We start from the raw sequence: 20,445 nt of genomic DNA on the forward strand, positions 1-20,445 counted from the left end.
GCATCCAATCCATTAGCGAACGGTCATGCATCCACCCGCAAAAATACGGATGGTCCCGACTAAATCCACGGGTTTCGGGCCAAATGCTCACCCAACTAGGAGCTTTAGACATTATTGGCATGGCTTCGTTGACCAGCCCAATTGATTTATTTGATGGAAAGGCAGGCCCAAACCAACGATTGCGTAAATAACCCCTTCATATTTTCTCAATCATTCTTCCCCAAGAGAAGAAGAAAAAAAAGGGATTAATGTCCTTCCAATATTTCACTATTTCCTTTCGACAAATTTCGTGGAATGTTATTCGGTAGAATTTTAATTTCTAGGGTTCATATCTTTTATATTTATATTGGGGTTTCTCCGTTAAATTAAACATATCATAGAAGAAATCGATTTGGTTGAACACAAAAAGAATATCTTTCTGTTTTCTCAGATCCTAATTTTGGGCTTCGATCGGGCACTCCCGGTCGTAGCTATCACTATTCAGATCGTTTCTCTTCACTCTCTCAGGTAAGCCCCCCAAATTCTTACACTGTTTCGTCTTTCTTTTTTTTTATGAATTTAATTGCATTTATTTCCATCTAGTATAGCTGAATTCTAGCTTTTATTAATAAATTCTCAGAATTTTGCATCCAGTTCAATATTTATTTGTCTGTGCATACTTTTTCTGGGAATTAGGAATTCCGAAATTATTTCTGGTTAATTCATGAAAACCTAGAATCTTACTTGAAGAAATCTGCATCTCAGAAACAGAAACGAATCCAAATGGAGTTTTAGGGAAGTTATCATGAGGTTTACCCCATATCAGCTCTGAGTGAGATAGTGAAATTATTAGTAAATTGCCATTTTGTAATTGCTGGTTGCATAATGAGCTACTCTTAGCTGGGGCAGGATAACCGAGGCTGGAGTATGGAGGTCAAACATTATTTAGCCTGTTAGCCTGTAGTTGTAACCCCCGACTCTAAGAGTTTTGTGAAAGTTTTGATTGACTGAATCACACTTCATTTGATGTGAATTGAATTCCGCCTTTTCATTTAATTTCTGATGGCTGCAGCCGGTGATGCACTTGTTCACATGTTCTTTTGTGTACAACATCCCCATGTATTGCACTGGTCTAGAACTAGTTTTATTGTTTTATAACATTTTGTAATAAGTAAAGAAGCACTGAAGCATGATCTTCCTAGTTTGCTCTCCCTAATCCAATTATATGTTATCTAACTGTTTCACTTAAATTTTTTACGTTGCAGTTATGCAGAGCCAGCTTGTTTGTAGTGGTTGTAGGAGTGTTCTTCTTTATCCTAGAGGGGCTGCAAATGTTTGCTGTGCAATATGTAATACGATTACTGCACCCACAGTTCCACCTCCTGGTACTTTTCTTCTCTTTTCTTTTTTCTATCAGCATTCTAAAACATATTTGACTGTGCTGCTTTCAGATTTTGATGATTTATACCTTTGAATCCTTCAGTTAGCTACCAGACCTTACAAAATAATGTAATTCAGAAATATCGGAAGTTGTTGGAAAATTATAAGCATAATCAACTCTCAGTGATTGGAAATTATTAGCATAATGAACTCTCAGTCTCAGTGATTGAAAAATTATTAGCATAATCAAACTCTCAATGATTGGCCACTTAATATTCTTGAATTGTTGTACATATTGTCTCATAAGAATCCGGTTGCTATGTGAAACATGTACTCCAATTTTGAGCTTACAGATGTCTAAATCAATCACTGAGTAATTCTAGTAAATAAAGTCACATAAAACAAGAACAGAATACTTGGAACTTACACTTTTATATACCAGGTGATTTTCAATGAATTTTTCCTCGTAGAACTTTTACTTTCGCATGACTACAATAAGCTTGAGATATGAGTTTCCTGGGATGTGCTTTGCCTCATATTGAACCTCCCAAAGCATTGCCTGTACAAGTGTATGATTGTGGTCATTCTTTTACTAGGCAATGCATCAACTATTAAAGTTAAGTACATTTTTGTATGCATTCACTCTGGACTTCTCATTTTCTGTGCATCGAAGAGAATTAGGTTGTTGGAAGTAAGAACTGGAATGCTAGTTATAATATGTTAGATTGTTAGTCTTTTCAGTCAGAGTCATTTCTAGTGATGGAAGACCCATACTATAACAGAATGTATGAAATGGAATGCCATAGGCCCATTGAGTTACGTAGTATAACAGATATAGATAGTATCTCCAGTCTTTTTATTCCAACATATTGCATGTTTCTACAGAGGTCCAAGTGGCTAACTAAGTACTTGCGAATCTGCAAAATGAGTGCAAAATTACCAAAATTTTGGGTTGAGAATTCTAGTCTAAGCCAAAAGTGGAGGATCACAGATCTTTTCAAATTGATGATGGATTGATAAAGTGTCATTAACAATTTTGATGAAAGTTTGTATATTCTCCGTTGCATCTCCCGTGTTACAACTATGGGGTCCTGGACTATCCAGAAGTAAGACTTGAGATAGTTGATTTTAAAAGCTCTGTCCAGGAGAATGAGTTCTAAGTTTAGATGTTCTTGGTTGTTAAGGTAAGGGTACCAAGAGTCAACAGATTTATTATAGCAACAACCGCCTCAAGGTCGAGTTGGGAGATAGCGTGACATTTTGCAAAAGGTGCTGCATTAATGTTATCATAAACTCCTAAGATGATAGAAAATAGGTCCAGTGTGACATTTTGCAGGAGGTAGTGCATTGAAATTGCCATGAACTCCGGAGATGGTAGAAAATACATCTAGTGTTTCATATTTTTCCTCTGCTAAAACTGTGTCTTGGTTTCCGTGGATCTAGTAAAGTTTAATTATCTGGTGAAGTTAGTACACCCACTGGCCTACTGGGAAGCATATTAGCCTTTTGGCTTTGCCTACCTTCTAGCCCAGGAAAGCCCTGGCAAGAGCGGTAAGTAGTTGCATATACATGCCTGGAAATAGAAAGAATTGTTGAATATGTTGTGTACTAGACCAACGAGGGAAGTCTCTAACGGGAAATTTACACCAGAACAACCTGGTTTCTTTTGATACTGACATTTGTTTACATTCACTATTAACCATTGCCATTGGTTAAGAAAATCACATCATAAGAATGGTCCTCTTCCTTGTTTCAACTCAATTTTTTAGATTCTTTGCCTGTTCCATTATTTTTCAATTATCATCAGTATGATGGGTTTACAGTGTGGCATGGGGGGTCCACATGGGATGATCCAAGGTATCATATTTGGGAAAAATATTTTTCTGGGATTCTGGGAGTAGGCATTTAGTATGTGTTTTCCCCAACTCATTTATCCCTTAAGGACAAGGGATGTTTTTTCACTATCATATAAACTGAGTACTGGACAAACTTTGATATTAGATATCAAAATTTTCACTTTGAAATCTAAGTTAACTTAGTACTGATGTTTAATTTTTTGATTAAAATTTGTCACTTCTGTGCTTGTGCGTTGCTTGTAAATTTTATTTTGATTTGTGTTAAATTGTATTTTACTTGATGCAGGAATGGATATGTCCCAGCTCACATGTGGAGGTTGCCGAACATTGCTAATGTACGCGCGTGGGGCAACAAGTGTGAGATGCTCCTGCTGTCACACAATTAATCTTGCCAGACCACCAGCACCAGCACCAGGTTTGTTCTTTGTGAGAAAGTTTTGCGAATAATATAAACCGTCCCATATTGCTGAAGATTTTATTTGCTTAGACTTCTAGCATCAAGTGTAACTGGATTCTAATTATGTAAACCTTCCATCTTTACTTTCAAATGCTTAACTAGACACCCAGACCATAGGATGATAAAATCCATACTTGACTAGACTATAAGCAGATGTAGTTTAGGTGCCTGACAGTGCTGACACTAGTTTTCTGAATATCTACCGAAAGGTATGGTTTATGGAACTCGGGGCATTTAGTTATTATACTATTCCAACTATGTCAGCTGTAGGCTGCATGCGTCTTCCTTCTTGTGGTGGATCTGATTGTTTGGACTGTAGGATAATTACAATCTTTGAACGATCTTCGCTTCTTCTCTTTGATTTTTCACCTCTATTAATATAGTGTGCTGCATTTTGCGGGCTTGAGAAAGTTTAATTTATTGCTGCATAACTCCTTATCTCTTGAACTTGTTCACTCACTTCTGTCTATGATTACACCCTTTCCATGATTATATCCATATTCACAGCATTCTGATATGTGACTGAGAGTTTAAAGGAGTTTATGGGCTCACCATATATTTATGTGAGGCAGTAGCAAGAGTGAACTGCCTTTTTGTATGTTCAAATTATATTCTTAGATATAAAGTATGAAAAATGAAGTATTTCCCTAGAGTTCATTCTTGTTGTTGTTAAGTTTGCTTTACTAGATTTTTGTAATGGACTAAACATTTTTCTTTTGGTGGCTACGCATTTTACAGCACCTAATCCAGTCGCACATGTCAACTGCGGTCGGTGCCATATAACACTTATGTATCCGTATGGAGCACCATCAGTTAAATGTGCTGTTTGTCAGTATGTTACGAGTACAGGGGTAAGTCCGCATGTATATTGATAATGCAAAGAGTGAGTTACTGTTAAATGAAATCACAAAGGTTAAACTATCTTGTTACCGTCAATATCAGAGGACAGGTTGTAGGTGGTGTACTTATGAAGTCTTAACTTGTCCCATATTCCTGTTTGATCTGTGCAGATGAGTGCGCCAACACCAAATAGCAATGGTCAAGTGAATAGACCCAATTGGTCCTCAACCACGCCTACACCTATGCCCTCTACGTCGGCAGTAAGTTTCGAGACTCATATTCTTGTGTTCTTCTTTTTGTTGCTATTGGGTTGTGCAGTGTTCGGCACCCAAAAAGGCATGTTTAGTTCTTTAATAGAGAAGCGAGGATGTCATGGATTGTAAAAAAAGAAGTCTTAATTGTATATTCACTTTTGACTTTCTGTTATTATAGGCCATGCGAACCCACAGCCAAACTGTTGTCGTTGAGAATCCCATGTCAGTCGATGAAAGCGGGAAACTGGTATGTAAATCTTCTCCTCTTATTCGACAACTTTATCATCTGTTTTACATTTAGTTTTTCATCTGTACATGATCTGTCCTATCTATCTTTTTTGTACCATTTCGTTCTTTGTCAAAAGTAAAATAGCTAATCAAACTTTGAATAACTTAGGTGACCAACGTTGTTGTCGGAGTAACATCGGAAAAAAAATGATTTGGGAGACTTCTATTGAATGAAGTTGCTCTATATATTTGTATTGAAACCTTTTTGGTGGTATAAGATATTGTTTGTATAAGTTGGACATTGATATATGTGTGAAGTGCTCAAATATAAACAGAATTTGGTTGTTGGTTGGTAAATATAAAAAGTTTGGAAGTGAGAAATGGTTCTTTTAAGTGTCTCTGACTCTCTGTATTTTTATTTTTCATATGTTTTTTACTGTAATACAAGTTAATACAGATTTTATCTACTATATTAAATTAAAATATTGATCAAAGATTGTTACAAATTTTGACAGCATAACAGAGAGACAATGTATTATTCTAGTGTTCTAAATCAACATGTTGAGCAGGGCTCAAATTCCTTCCAACCACGAAGGCTAACTAAATAACTAAATCAAGTCGTGCGTGCGTGCTATTGAATTTTGATACCTAAACGCAGCTGAAAAAATCTTGGTCATATCAAACTATATCTGAAGGGCAACACTGACCGGTAACAGATTTGGGCACTTCTGACTAGCCGGAGTTTACTTATGATGCAGATTAGTTTTTCTGACTTTACTTAACATCAGTGTTTACTTAAGTTTTACCAGATATGACTTAATTTAACCCTTAAAGAACAATCTTGGTCCTTGAAATGATATGATTTTCGGAATATTATAGGACACGACAAAGTGTCAACTCATTGGTTTTTCCCTTGTTGCGTAAAATGAATGGCAATTGTAGATGGAGATTAAAATCTGAGAAATTGAATGTCCTGTGTTTTTTTTCATTTCCAAGCTGTATTATTCACATTGCCACATAGGACCAATGAGAACCTCAGGAGCCTTATCTACCAATAAAAATGTAATCTCCCATGATCCACATCTCCATCCAAAATCCAATGCCCAAACAATTTTCCTTCACACAACACAAAGACAACTCCTCCAATACAAACCATCATTTCTTTTACAACACAGATTAGTTTTCCAGAGAGAAAGTAGTAGTGAAAGACACAGACAGACTGTGATCATTATTAATCAATGGCCTCCACTCAATGTTTCCTTCACCACCATGCACTCTCTACTGCCACCACTAGATCCAAGTCATACCGCCAGGTATCAGCCATCAAGCCTACTTCAACCCAGCTCGTCATCCGGGCAACCCAGAAAAACTCTGTAGAGGAGGAGAACAATGCTGTTTCCGTCTCCAGAAGGTTTGCTCTTACCGTTCTTATTGGAGCTGCAGCTGTTGGATCTAAGGTCTCACCAGCTGATGCTGCTTACGGAGAAGCCGGTAATTTAATATAATTCAGTCTTATTATATATAATGCATTGGTGTTTGTATTATAAGTAGCTAATTCACTGTTCTTGCAATATGGCTACATTAAGTTCAAGTCAGGAACCTCCTGATGGTTGTTTAATTGATTTAACTCTTGCAGCCAATGTTTTTGGCAAGCAAAAGAGCACTGAGTTCAAGACATACGTAGGAGAAGGTTTCAAGTTAGAGCTTCCAGCAAAATGGAACCCAAGCAAAGAAGTAGAGTTCCCCGGACAGGTTTTGAGGTACGAGGACAATTTCGATGTCACCAGCAATCTTTCAGTCATGATCACCCCTACCGACAAAAGTTCCATCACCGATTACGGTGCACCTGAAGATTTCCTCTCAAAGGTATATATATATATTCATTGATGAAATGTAATTTGGACATCTCTTCTGTTATTTTTATGAAACCCTTATGTGGATATCTTTTTTTCAGGTGGATTATCTTCTAGGAAAGCAATCTTACTTCGGCAAGACCGATTCCGAGGTATATAAAATGTCTTGCATTAGCTAAATAAATCCTTATCTATTAGCTTACATGTCTTTGCATTAGCAAGAATGATTCTGAGGCAGTTATGTTTGTCTGTTTTAGGGAGGATTTGACACCGGTGCTGTGGCAACAGCAAATCTATTGGAGGCATCATCACCGAAGGTTGACGGAAAAACATATTATTACTTGGAAGTCTTGACAAGGACAGCAGATGGAGATGAAGGAGGTAAACATCAACTTATTACTGCAACCGTCTCTAATGGAAAGCTCTACATTTGCAAGGCACAAGCCGGTGACAAGAGATGGTTCAAAGGTGTGAAGAAGTTTGTTGAAAACGCAGCAACTTCCTTCAGTGTTGCATAAGAGAAAAGAAATGAGATATTTTAAAACTCAATTCGGGTTGTTTTGCTTAAATTTTCTATCTCTTGCATGTAAATGATGATTGGAAAACAAGATAATATTAGGAAATGCTGGGGTTTTAAGTTTGCTTATTATCACATTATATATATGAGTTGATGATCGATTTGGGAGCAAACTGGCTTGCTAAATTAGCCCAAGATTTATGGTAGCTTAGGCTGTTGTTGTAAGGACGATAACGTCGTAAAGATACTAGATTATGAATTATCACGTGGTTATGGTAATACGAAAATCCCCCGTTCATTAGTTTCGGAACTATGTACTGAAAATGCAGTAGCACAACCAAATTTGATTTAACGGTTAAAATGAAATCAATGAAATGATAAGTGAAATATAAGAAGAATGGGGTGAGAGATATTGAATGTTGACACCAGATTTAAAATGGTTCGGCATACTCAGGCCTACGTCCACGGGTTAGTGATTTTATTATGTATATGAAGAGCCTCCATTAATGAGGAGCTCTGCAAGTGAAGAGGTAAGTAAAGAGGTCAAATAGATGAGAAGAGAGGAATCCCTTTCTCTGACCTAATCTGTTCCTTTATAAAGGAAAGAGATACAAAGCTATTTACTAAAATATCCCTAGCTTAATAATTAAACTAACATAAAAAAGATATAGTGTATGTTGATGTGGAATTGTATGTTGCTGATGCCTTAATCAAGTGCCACATGTTGATGCTTATATTTTGTATCTACAATTTGCCCCTTTTCATAAGGTTTGTTGGAAGAACAATCCTTAAGAAAACGTCTTCATGTCTTGCTTGTACCTTGTTTTGATAGTTGATGTTGATATGCTTTATGCTGCGCCTTGGCTAGGTCTGATGCGGCTACCATTTCGTTGGTGCCTCTTGGCAATGGTGTGAAGTGTCTTGATCCTGGTTATTGTGTTGCCTCGGTGGTTGTTTTTTCCCTGCCTTGTCATGATGAGAGATTTTAGCCTGAAATGTCCACTTAAGTACAAAGTTTTGTTGCCAATACTTACGCATAAGCACACACATTAGTGTAAAGATCTCATCCCAATACGTCACGAACAGAAATGATAACTAGATGACACGAATTCCCTCCACACTTGGGTCTGAGAGCTGGGAGGCGATGTATGCCAGTGCGTTCGAGTGTCGATTGTCTTTTCTGCATATGTAGCGGAATTTGATGTTGGGGATCTGGTGGATATAGAATTGGGCGAGCTCCCAGTATTTCTGCATAATTGGATCGTGAATTGCATATTTTCCCGTGATTTGTCGGATTACCAAATGTGAGTCGCTAGTTAGCCTTCATCTTGTAGGCCCATCTCGACGATTAATCTAAGGGCGTGAATCGCAGCTTCGTACTCGATGACGTTGTTTGTCGCCTTAAATTCCAATCTAAATGAATGAACCATTTTTCGTCACTTTGGTGTGGTAAAGACTATCCCAAGTCCCAATCCATCTTTGTTTGACGCTCCATCGACGAATACTTCCCAACGTGATGGGCTACTTGCATCGAGTAAGTCGGCCTGGTCTTCTCGATCTTCTTCCATTCCGGGTATGTCGTCGACCTCATCTTCGTCGCTTAGTGGAAAATCTGCCAAAAAATCTGCCACTACTTGTGCCTTCACTGCTATCCTCATCTTGTAGAAAACGTTGAACTGTTTTATTTGCTCCCCCCATTTGGAAATCCTTCCAGATCGGCATGCATTGTCTAGTACCGCCTCAATAGGTGATTTTGTGAGCACGCGGATCCGATGGGCTTGGAAATATGTCCTTAGCTTTAAGGTGGCGAAAGATAGCGCTAGAATCATCTGTTACATCCTTGTATAATTTTTCTCGGTCGGACTCAATGTCTTGCTAATGAAGTAAACGGTCTTTTCCTCGTTCCCTTCATTTCAAACTAAGACTGCACTGATAGCATATGAGGTTGCTCCGAGGTATAATGTAAGGACCTCCGACGGCTCTGGTCTTTGTAATACTGGAAGACTTGAAAGATGTAGATTAATATTATGAAACGCCTCCTCACAGGTGTCCGTCCATTTGAATTTCTCTACCTTTTTAAGAGTGCTAAAGAAATCCTTGCATTTGTCGGACGACCGAGATATGAATCGGCCCAATGCTGCTATACTTCCGTTCAGCTTTTGTGCGTCTTTTATTGTGGCTGCTGACGGCAACTCAAGGATGGCTCTGACTTTCTCGGGATCTGCTTCTATCCCCTTTGGAGTGATGATATATCCCAAAAATTTTCCCGATGTGACCCAAAAATCGCATTTGGTCGGGTTAACTTTCATTTTATACTCTCTCATCGTTCGAAAAATTTCCCGCAGGTCTCAGATGTGATTCTTGGCTAGGCGACTTTTTACTAGAATATCGTCAACATAGACGTCAGCAAAAACAGACAACACCTTACTTTGACCTGTTTTGAAAAGTTTCTATTGCGCGTACGATTTTTGGAAGAAAAAGGTGACTAACACTAAGACTGAGTTTTAAAAGTACGATTCCCCCTGGCCTACCAAGCTGACCTTGCCAGTTTTCCACATTCCGACGCTAAGTGTTTCTTTTAGACGGGTATCCTGATACGTCGCTTTCAAGGGCACGACGTCGCTCTCAGTACCACGACTCTGCATTAACTACAATTTTTCCTACATTCCCTAGACTCCAAATCATTAGCACCTAGTTCTTTGCGAATAAAAAAGGTCTAAATTCGTACTTTTATGAGGTCAGCATGCCATGGAAAAACCTAAACTAAGACTTATGCACTTCCTAGGGACTGCAAAGGGATGTCTTTCCTTGATTCCTTGGATTCTTTCACCAGTGATGCATGATTCGTCGTGTTGTTGTTTCGGCACTTTCCAAGCCAACATGGAACCTCAAACAACTTCCACCATACATCAAAGATGTTACTTGGGAGTTTATGAGTTTTCCGCTGTCGGACTCACAAGACAATAACTAAAACTAATCTTTACTCTTGCAAATGTTAAGGTCGGGGTTACTGATGCTGGTGAGGATCACTTAAGCAGTCAGTTTTTCGAAGTTGCTCCTAGAGATAGTAGTCACTGTTTAATTGACAATCTTCTACACTTGAAGAAATTACATGCTCATCTTTCTCATAAAAGTAGCAATGAACTGGTTGGTTAATGCAATGGTTCACCTAGAGAAAGTAGTCATCTGTTGGTTGTGGTGCTTACACAATTTTGCAACCATACAGGGGTGAGCATATCGGTATCATCTCTTTACCCATAATCTCCAATGCATGTATCATCTGTCATGGATTTGGATTTGATTCCCTGGCAAACCAGTACAAAGTGGTAACTATGTTCCAAACCTCTCAAAAGCAGCTCGACTTCGTTGTATTTACGTTGGGACATAAATCATGGAGAACTTTCACTGGCACTCCCTTGTCACATGATTGTACTTGGATAAGAACGGTATCGTGTGGCGACAGAGCAGGCGTGTTTTGTAGTTTAGGTGGTGGATGTTTGGCTTTGAAGGTATTAATAACAGCTGAGGGGGGTGATGATGAGATGGAGATGCTGCTATTGTTCAATCTCCACGAAGAGAAGTTTCAGCTCATTCAACCCCCACCAAAGAGTACAACCGATGAACAGCAGAAGCAGTTGCTTGTTGATTATCCTCATCTCTTGGAGTTTAAAGGATCCCCTTGTATTACCCGTTTAGACAAAAAAACTAGGGAATGGAAGTGATCATCATCATTGTAGGCCTCATGATCATATTCGCGACAGTAGTAGTTGCTGCTGTTGTAAGGTTCATTTATACATATTGAAGGATAAACTCAAGCCGGTGTGGATTATGGAGGAGAGTTTCAATGTCAGGGTGAAACGTTCTTCTCGCGAGCTTTCGGGCAGGGCTCCAGATCCCTGCTGTTTTTGCTTTGGAAGTACTTCACCTCCCCAGGTATATTATCTATGTCCTTATTTTTTGAACCCAATAAATATGTCCTTATACAATAATAAATATGTCCCTACTTTTTAATAATATTATCCATTTAAAACTAGATTACCTTAACATCCTCACTCATATAATAATTTTCTTTAATTTCAAAATGGAACAAATTTCTTCCTCTTCCACTTCACCCACACGTCCACCACCACTAGCACCACCACACGTCCACCACCACCATCACATTCAACTACCATTCCACCACCTACCAACCGCCACCACCACTAATATTCCACCACCATTGCACCACCACCAATCCGCCACCACCACTGACGCCACCACCACCACCACCAATCCACCTCCGCCACCACCACCACCAATCCACCGCTGCAACCACCACCAATCCACCGCAACCACCACCGACGCTGCCATTCAAATAAAGGGGAGCACCTTGCTATCATGAAAACGCGAGTCAGTGACCGTAGTAGCTGCATGAATTAAAGCGGATACTGGAGTGGGACCCACCGTAGCATCGGGTGACCAAGTATGCAATCCTATCTGTGCAGATTTCCCGGAATGAATGTTGCAAAGAACATTTAATACAATACAAATATTAATTGATACACAGTAAGATGCTGCATTCACCCAATGTCATACACGATAATAACAAGTTTACTTGCAAATAATACGAAACTGAATATCCGGATAGAATTAAAATCCAAGCAAAATGAAACTGCAAATCCATGTCTAAAATGGCATAAATATCAAAAACGGTATATAAGAAGCTCAAATATATTTCAAACTCCCAAGAGTCATTAACGCCCAGGAAAATATCATAAAAACACTAAAAAAGACAACCAAATGATACAATTATCATCCTCCAACAGACCTACCACCATTGCAACAACATCATACAACCACTAAATCCAACAGACCTACCACCAATACCAACATCAACCAATAACTCCAACAGCACCATCACTACCACCCGCAAAACCACCAGTTGAATTATTATTTGGAGGTCTGTGAAGTTAACGCACACCAAAAATCAAAATCAACACCTAAAAGAAAGCTAAAATATACATGTTCAGAGATGAATCAATCATTTAAACGAAGCTACATATATATATAAATATAACCCCAATAGACTAAAGGTATCTGATCTAACCCAAAATCTCAAAATTAAAACAGAAAATTGATTCAAATACATACCTCCTCCACCACCGCCGCTACCGCAACAACCGCCATCATCATTACTTCTTGAGCTTTGATAATTAAACAAGTTCAACTTTAAAATTACCAGAAATCGGAACCTAAAGTCAGATCTCGGTATCTTTGAATCTGATTTTAAAATTGATCTTTAGAAGAAATAAGAAGGTCTCTCTGAACACGAATCACTTCCCAAGAATTTAACCTTGTGATATCTTATTATTTACAACACAATTTCTTTGTAGCTAAGCTGCGACAACCGCCACCACTCATGTTCGATGACGGTGATGATAATATTTATTGCTCGAATATGGATTATCTGTTGCATTGTCAAGGGAAGAATTCTCATTCTCTGGAAACCTTCATACCTGAAGGAGTGGAAAGAGTTGATTCTGATGTTTATAACTTCTCATGTAGTTACATCACATGCCAGCAAAAAAATAAAAATAGATCATATATATGGGACCGGATCCCCTAACTTAATTTTTTTTTTACTTAAATTTTAACTTAACTTTCTAACCATTGATCTAATCCCATCAAACCATTCAGTAAATAAGCCTTATTTTAGCCATTGTGGTGTGATTATACAACAAGTTAACAAATAGAAGGATAGAATTGATGATAAACATCTCATAAATCAATTGATTCAGGTCAAATCTGTGCTTCAGACGCGCAACCAACAATGGTTTCATTTCATAAGTTTCAGATAACGAAGAGATGAACTCTTCTTACAACCTTATAGCCAAAGATTAACCTTACGACTACCTCAACGGATCGGACACACGTGTCACATATCCAATGGACACAATTAACTAAACAGAAAATGATATGGCACCCTTAATTAACTACTACTGGCAGACATTATGGTAGCCCCTACCCTCTACACTGTGACATTCCACTCTCCTTGAAAACATCCTTGTCTTCGAGGATGGAAAATATAATAGGAAGATTGTCTTGTAGCAGGGAAGGTGTAGGTGCATCTGGGCATTGCAGCAGCGTCCGTCGAACATAGTAAGAATTGTGACCTTTCACTAACTTCAAAAATAGCTCTGTTATTGACAGTGCTGACTCATTGAGCATAGGAAATCCTTCTCCATAATCAGTTGAGAAATGAGTCTGAATTCGCGTGTTTTCGTCTATAAAATGAACCTGCAACAATCGAATAGATAAAACTTCACTATCATCAATCCTTCTCTCAGAAGTTGCGGCCATACCCCTGAGTCCAACTCTCCACAAACTAGTGGAAGATAATTTGAATTTCCACGTCAAATAATCTATCCATATCCACACGTATAGAAGTTGAATTGCCCCAGGGAAAATTTGAGCTGATATTCTTGTGCACAATTCCTCATGGTGAATATGTGCATTATCATTATTACCACCAGCTTGAGAGATGTGTAACAGTAGGAAAATAACTCTAGCAAGCATGGGCCTTGGTGTGGAATCACTGAATATTGCAATCTCTCTGTGACTCTCCATCAATAACTCCTCGAGCTGGGAAGCCGGTTGTTGGAAGCGACATGCAGGTACTTTGGTAAACAGAACAGCTGATGTCCAGAAACTGTAAGTAGACTCCAGATTGGTATGCTTGCACAACTCTTTGTGTGTCATAATATCTGCTTTATCAAACAGTTCGTGTGTCAAAACTTACTAACTGTAACATACTTCGTTATAAGCCCAAATAGAATGTTAACAAACATATCAAGCGCCTTAGCAGCCTTGTAGAACACAATGCGATCAAGCGCCTTAGCAGCCTTGTAGAACACAATGTGAGCTGGTCCACTTGCAGTACCTAAGTGCCAACATGGTAAGTTCATGAAAATGGATGCAAGTTGATGATGGACCTCAGTTTTGTAGAACAGATTACGTTTATAATTTCCGTTTTCGTCAAAGCAAACAACTGAGATAAAACTGTTATCAATCCATCTAGCATTTCTGAGACTCCATAAATCAGGTGGAACCAATTTAAACTTCCACCTCAAATAGTCAACTAATAGCCTCCCATAAAGAATTTAATGTACTGAGAGCAAGATCGGAGTGTTCAATCTGCTCACAAACTCTAAGAATTCATTATTCTTCAATAATTCACCATAAAGGACCTTGGTAGCAGTCGGTAAACTAAGTTCAAGTTGCGAGAGAATATCACTATAATTCTGTCCCGACACTACACACCGAATTAATATATCAAGGAAGAGAATTTCAAACTTCTCAAGCCTTCTCAACAACACACAAGTGAGCCCCGCAACACAACTTGCAGCAATCTGGTTACAAATCCCAGCTTCACAGAACATAGTACTCCACCAACCATTTGAGAACAACTTGTATTTCCAGCTCAAGTACTCTACCCACAATAACATCTGAAGAATCATTTCAATTTCTTCCACAAAAGCAAGATTTTCATAGACCCCAGGTGCATTTGAAGGAGAGAGAGAAAAGAGACTCGTTCTGAAAATCCTGACATAACCTCTTAACAGTGTGCCTCCTACACCACTATCCAGGCCAGTGCAGAAATGAACTGTCATACCCCAGACCACGGTTACTGCAGAATAATGCTTCCTACATGCCGTCTGCAACATCTTGGAAGTTATCAACAAGCTTGCATGTAATGTTTCTAGACCACTTCTTGTAGCCGTTGCTGAAATGTAGCTCGGAACCGGTACAACATGTAATTGCCACTTAATGTGTTGCTCGAGATTAGCTGCCCTATAATAAGCTTCTCAACAACCTTGGAACAAGGCTGCACAACATCTGTAATTTTCACCCCCTTGACAAGAGACTTTTTCCAGCCAGAACAACATTCATTGCTATTATGTAGAGTTAGGTTCTTCTGGTAGCCAAGTGAAAACACCACTACATGCTATACTCCACAAACTGAGATTAAGAAAGCCTAATCTGATTTTCTGCTGCAAAGACTCATCACCCAGCTTGCTGGCACGAAGAGCAAGAAACACAAACTTACAGGTAAGTCTCTTGGATATGATCTGTGACTCAACATTATATTGGTTTGTAGCAACACAAATATGCAAAGATGTTTGTAAACCACCTCCCAACTGTAAGAGTAAAGAATCACAGAAATTGTATATATTACTATGATGTTTTTGATCGAATAATTCCCTCCCAGTACCAGCTGCATGATGACCTGTCACTTGAAGTACCAACCAAGACCAGGGAGGTTTACCAGGATGCCACATTTTCTCACACAACTTGCAACCGTCCAGCGTTAACTCAAAGAGTAAAGCAATATTGTTTATATACCATGAATTATGACATACATTGAGTATCAATGAAAAAGAACTACCAACAGAGAATTCAGAATTATCTACAGAACGAGTAGTTCCCTGAATAAGCTCAATTCGCTTTCCATGATCAAATACAGAAAAAGTGCAAACAACACAAGGATAGAAAAAAAAACCACCATCATTCCAGATCCACAAAACACTATCAGGCAGAGTACCCAATAATTCTTGTACCATGTCAGGTTCATATACCCTAGTTCATATGACAATCAAAATTCTATTTCTCTTAGCTATATGAACAAACAACTTCCTCTCATCATAAAATTTGGAATCATTAACACATAAAAATTGAAATGATTGCACAGATGAAAAATCTGATTTATACCCAAAGATAAGAAGTAATCGAAGAATTAATCTAAGAGCACGTTTACCTCGATCGAATAACAAACGAGAAACATCAAGTTTGAAGTGAAAACAAGCCCTACCTAGAAATTTGTTGATGACTTCGATAACATCAGTTTTCACCACTTTCTCATACTGTAAACTCTCATCAACAGACAAATTATTCTTCTCATGAAGGAAGTATGGGGAAATCAACCCTAAATTGAGAGTACCTTCTTCATCGTCGACAGCGGAAGTAATTGAATTAACGACAGTTGAAACTTTTTCAAAGAAATAAGAAGGAATCAACTCTGATTCCGAAAATTCATCAACAGCTGTAGAATCGATTCTCATTCTGCAAGTAGATGGATATGATGAAGCGGTATTCCTAATAATCATTAGTGATGTCACCCTTTCAAATGCCTTGATTAGCATTTTTAACCACCTCTGTATTCTCCAATCTCGATCTACGGCGTCCTTAGGGCTGCACATGGGCGGGTATGGGCGGGTATAAGCTAAAACCAACCTCGCACCCATAGGCTGCGGGTTTTTTTTTTTATAACCAACCCCGCACCCACAAACAGCGGGCGGGTGTTAATACCCGCCCGCTGCGGGTTGGGCGGGTATGGGTTTAAGTGGGTTTAACCCGCTTTATATTCAATAATCATTCACACATCTGTTTTTTAAAATCTAAAAACCATAAACATAAACATAACATTGCTAAGCTAAAACAAGTTTAAACAGTACAAATAAAACAACAGAAGGTTGCAATCATATCTCAGTCATGGTGCCAAAAGCATAACATTGCTAAGCTAAAACATGGTTTGAAAGCTAAAATAAGTTTAAAACTTAAACAATAAAAGTTTCCAGACTATCATATTCAAGTGACTCAAGTCTCTCATCCTAGCATCCTCAAGGATCAAGGACTTCCGACACGGTCTTCTTAAATAAATCTGCAACCAAATCGAAAATTATGTTAGCTTCTTTTAAGGTCTTTACTCTTTACTGAAATATACATAAAATAGAAAACAAAGAAGAAGAACATTTTGAAGATTACCTTCCTCAATGCTAGAGGAATCATCTGGTACATACTCCATTAGAAAATCAAGATCGACAGGCTTTTGTAACCAACTCTGCGTACAGAGTAACGCCTCAACTGTCCTCGCAGACAAAGAGCTTCTCCATTGGCTAAGAACACGCTTCCCTGTACTAAATGCAGATTCAGACGCAACTGAAGAGACAGGTATAGCTAATATATCCTTCGCCATATGTGAGAGTATTTTATACTTGGTGCTATTTTCTTTCCACCAAGCCAATATATCAAAATCGGGATCATTAGGAACACAATCATCCATCAAATACTTATCTAACTCTGAGTTTGCATCAATAACTGGGTTTTTTCTACGCTTTTTCTTCCTTGACTCAAGAATAGCCTCAATCGAATCATCTACCATAATATCAGGAGTTACATCCACAGCAGCAACACTAGATGACCCTTCCTCCACTGTTGAAAACATACACTTATACTCTTCAAAGAGTCTCACAAGTTCTTCCTTTACCTTTTTCATAATACTTTCAACCCTGTATTCATCGCTCTCATACAAACACTGGAGTACAAACTCTAATCCACCTTCTTTCTCTCTTGGATCAAGTATTCGGGCAAAAAATAATGCTGAATTCATATCTTCATACCTATCCCAGTACTTATTGTACTTGCCAATCATAAGAGTTGCCAAACTTGAAATATAAGGATCTGGATTTCTGGTATCTCTAAAAGCAATTAATTGTTCATGGATGATTGCTAATTGCCATAAGAATATATGTGATGTAACCTTTGTTGAAGCAGAAAACTTAGCAGTACAGTCAAAGAATACCTTAAAACACTTCACAAGGCCTCTGGCATAATCCCAATCTTTGGCATAAGGAGCATGCTGCTTAGGCTTTTTCTTCTTTTTCTTTTTCAGTAATAGCTTCCTGCCTCTTGGATTAGCATTCACACTTTCACTGTCAGATTCAGAACTAGATGAAGAGTCAGAAGAAAACTCTCCAAGGTCAGAATTATCAATATCAGAAAGTATATCTTGAATATTAGGTAAAGCAAACGATTCATCTTCAGGGAAAATATACTTCTTTTGGAAGTCTTTGTCATTCCTTGCTAACCTATTAAAAACTCTTTCGTACTTTTCAGCTGCCTCTAACATCAAATATGTGCTATTCCAACGGGTTTTAACATCTAAAATCAAACCTTTCTTGGAGTCAATCCTTTCTTTTGTACAATACTCTTTAAATGTAGCCAACCTAGTAGGAGAAGAAGTAACAAACTTCACAACTGACCTGATCCTCTTAATCGACGCGTTATATTTAAGTATTGCATCTCTTATAACCAGAGCAAGGACATGTGCAGCACATCTGACCTGATAAGAACAAAAACAAGATAAACTTAGAAATTGCATTGGTTGAATCAGAAATTAAATCATCATTTGTAATAATAATAAATATAACTTTCTTACATGTAAGTACGCAGCTCTTTCAACTGCACCTGTCCAACCAATTACACTCGTCTTCAAGTAATCAATAGCCACGGTATTAGCATTAACATTGTCAAGAGTCACAGCAAAAACATCTTCGAGTCCCCAATCCACCAAACAATTTTCTAGCATGATACCAATGGCTTTACCTGTATGACCTTTCACTAAGCAAAACATGATAATTCTCTTTTGCAACTTCCATTTATCATCTACATAATGAACAGTTACACACATATAATTGAAATTATTCGGCGATGTCCATGTATCTGTTGTTAGAGATACTCTTTGTTTGTTCGCCTTGAAATATTCTTTCAACAGTTTCTTCTCATCAATATACATTTCTAAAATGTCTCTGTAAATTGTCATACGACTTGGGACAGGAAATCTAGGCTCAAACTCTTGAAGCAAAGACCTTAAACCCTCTGCTTCAACAATTCTAAACGGCAACTCTAGCTTAATTATAAACTCCACTAAACGCCTTCTGCACCTATCATAATTATAAGAGGAAGCAGCTAGTTTAGCACTAACACCTGGCTTTGGGGGTAATAAAACAATACTCTGTTGTCCCTTCTTCCTATCAAGATTCTTAGGACATCTAGCAGCATGATTCTTCAAACTAGTTGTCCCATTCCTAACCTTTGCATCAAAAGTATTTTTACAATGATTGCATCTTGCTTGAAGAGGATTTAACCTAGTAAAATCTTTCACCCATACATCAGAATACTGTTTTGACTTCTTGTTACCTTCACATGGGGTTGTAACTTCATTTTCAGAGACATCAGGTACAGATTGAGGTGTCCCACCAGTTTCAGATTGAGGTGTTGCCGAGGCTGGTGCTGCACTTGACATTTGGCTGGAAGTATCCATAGCCAAAGCCAAAGGTTGATATGATGAACCTTCTTCCATTAACCTGACTAAAAAACATTGAACACCAATTATATTTCATACCTAGATAGTAGATACAAATGAATCATTGATCAGACAACATATTATTCAGGAATTAGTCTACACAAACACTGATTGTTTCATTCATTCGAATCATTGATCAGATTTTTGTTCTGATTCCAAAAAATCAAATTGAAACAAATCATAATTATAAAATCAAAACAAAAAATAAGAACATTATAATTAGAATTTACAGAATCACAGATGAACATTAACTCAGTGAAGAAAAACCAAAACCCCAAAAAATTTCATACCTAGGAAGTTCACATATGCAGATTAGGTGTTGAATCTGTTGATTTTTTCGATTGCTAGTGAAGATTGGAAGTTGTAGTTGTTGTTGTTGAACTGTTGTTTTCGTAGCGAATCGTAGGTGAGGAAGAAGACCTAGGAGGAAGAAGACCGAGGAGGAAGAAGGGGAAAGGGCCGAGAGGTCGAACAGAGTCTAGAGTCTCTGAAAGTGAATGAGAGATTATTAGGATTAGGGTTTCATAATGGATCGGACGGCTAGGATTAATTTTATCTAAAGGTATATATTTTGCGGGTTTTTCGGGCGGGTATGGGCGGGTATGAGCTAAAACCAACCTCGCACCCACGGACAGCGGGTATTTTTTTTCATTACCAACCCCGCACCCACAACGGACGGGTATGGACTAAAAACCCACGGGTTTAGCGGGTACGGGTGGGTATGGGTATCGTGGGCGGGTCTTGTGCAGCCCTAGGCGTCCTTGTTCGTCAAATAATACCAATGCCACTTAGAGCAAACGTCTAATATCTCTGTTGCTATCCTTTCCAACTTCATTGTAGGTACTAGTTTTCCATTCATTTCAACCCATTTCTCATCTATTAAATCCATGATAGAAAAAA

General features: G+C 38.2%; 2 protein-coding genes and 1 long non-coding RNA gene across 3 annotated transcripts; 2 read left to right on the forward strand and 1 right to left on the reverse strand.

Moving 5' to 3' along the window:
* Positions 1 to 211: 211 nt before the first annotated feature.
* Positions 212 to 5,500, forward strand: LOC113290226 (protein LOL2-like). The gene is made up of 7 exons (XM_026539831.1): positions 212 to 507; positions 1,245 to 1,364; positions 3,502 to 3,630; positions 4,411 to 4,523; positions 4,683 to 4,772; positions 4,945 to 5,013; positions 5,164 to 5,500. The coding sequence occupies exons 2-7, from the start codon at positions 1,247 to 1,249 to the stop codon at positions 5,203 to 5,205; spliced, it is 561 nt and encodes a 186-aa protein (XP_026395616.1). The 5' UTR covers positions 212 to 507; positions 1,245 to 1,246; the 3' UTR covers positions 5,206 to 5,500.
* Positions 5,501 to 6,094: 594 nt separating this feature from the next.
* Positions 6,095 to 7,633, forward strand: LOC113290227 (oxygen-evolving enhancer protein 2, chloroplastic-like). The gene is made up of 4 exons (XM_026539832.1): positions 6,095 to 6,485; positions 6,631 to 6,860; positions 6,949 to 6,999; positions 7,105 to 7,633. The coding sequence occupies exons 1-4, from the start codon at positions 6,233 to 6,235 to the stop codon at positions 7,363 to 7,365; spliced, it is 795 nt and encodes a 264-aa protein (XP_026395617.1). The 5' UTR covers positions 6,095 to 6,232; the 3' UTR covers positions 7,366 to 7,633.
* Positions 7,634 to 11,958: 4,325 nt separating this feature from the next.
* LOC113290228 lies at positions 11,959 to 16,582 on the reverse strand. Its single transcript, XR_003331511.1, has 2 exons — positions 12,495 to 16,582; positions 11,959 to 12,305 (listed from the first exon to the last, which is right to left on the reverse strand). It is a non-coding gene; the product is annotated as an uncharacterized LOC113290228 (long non-coding RNA).
* Positions 16,583 to 20,445: the final 3,863 nt, after the last annotated feature.

This window comes from Papaver somniferum, chromosome 6 (genome assembly GCF_003573695.1).
Source record: "Papaver somniferum cultivar HN1 chromosome 6, ASM357369v1, whole genome shotgun sequence".
NCBI lineage: Eukaryota > Viridiplantae > Streptophyta > Magnoliopsida > Ranunculales > Papaveraceae > Papaver > Papaver somniferum.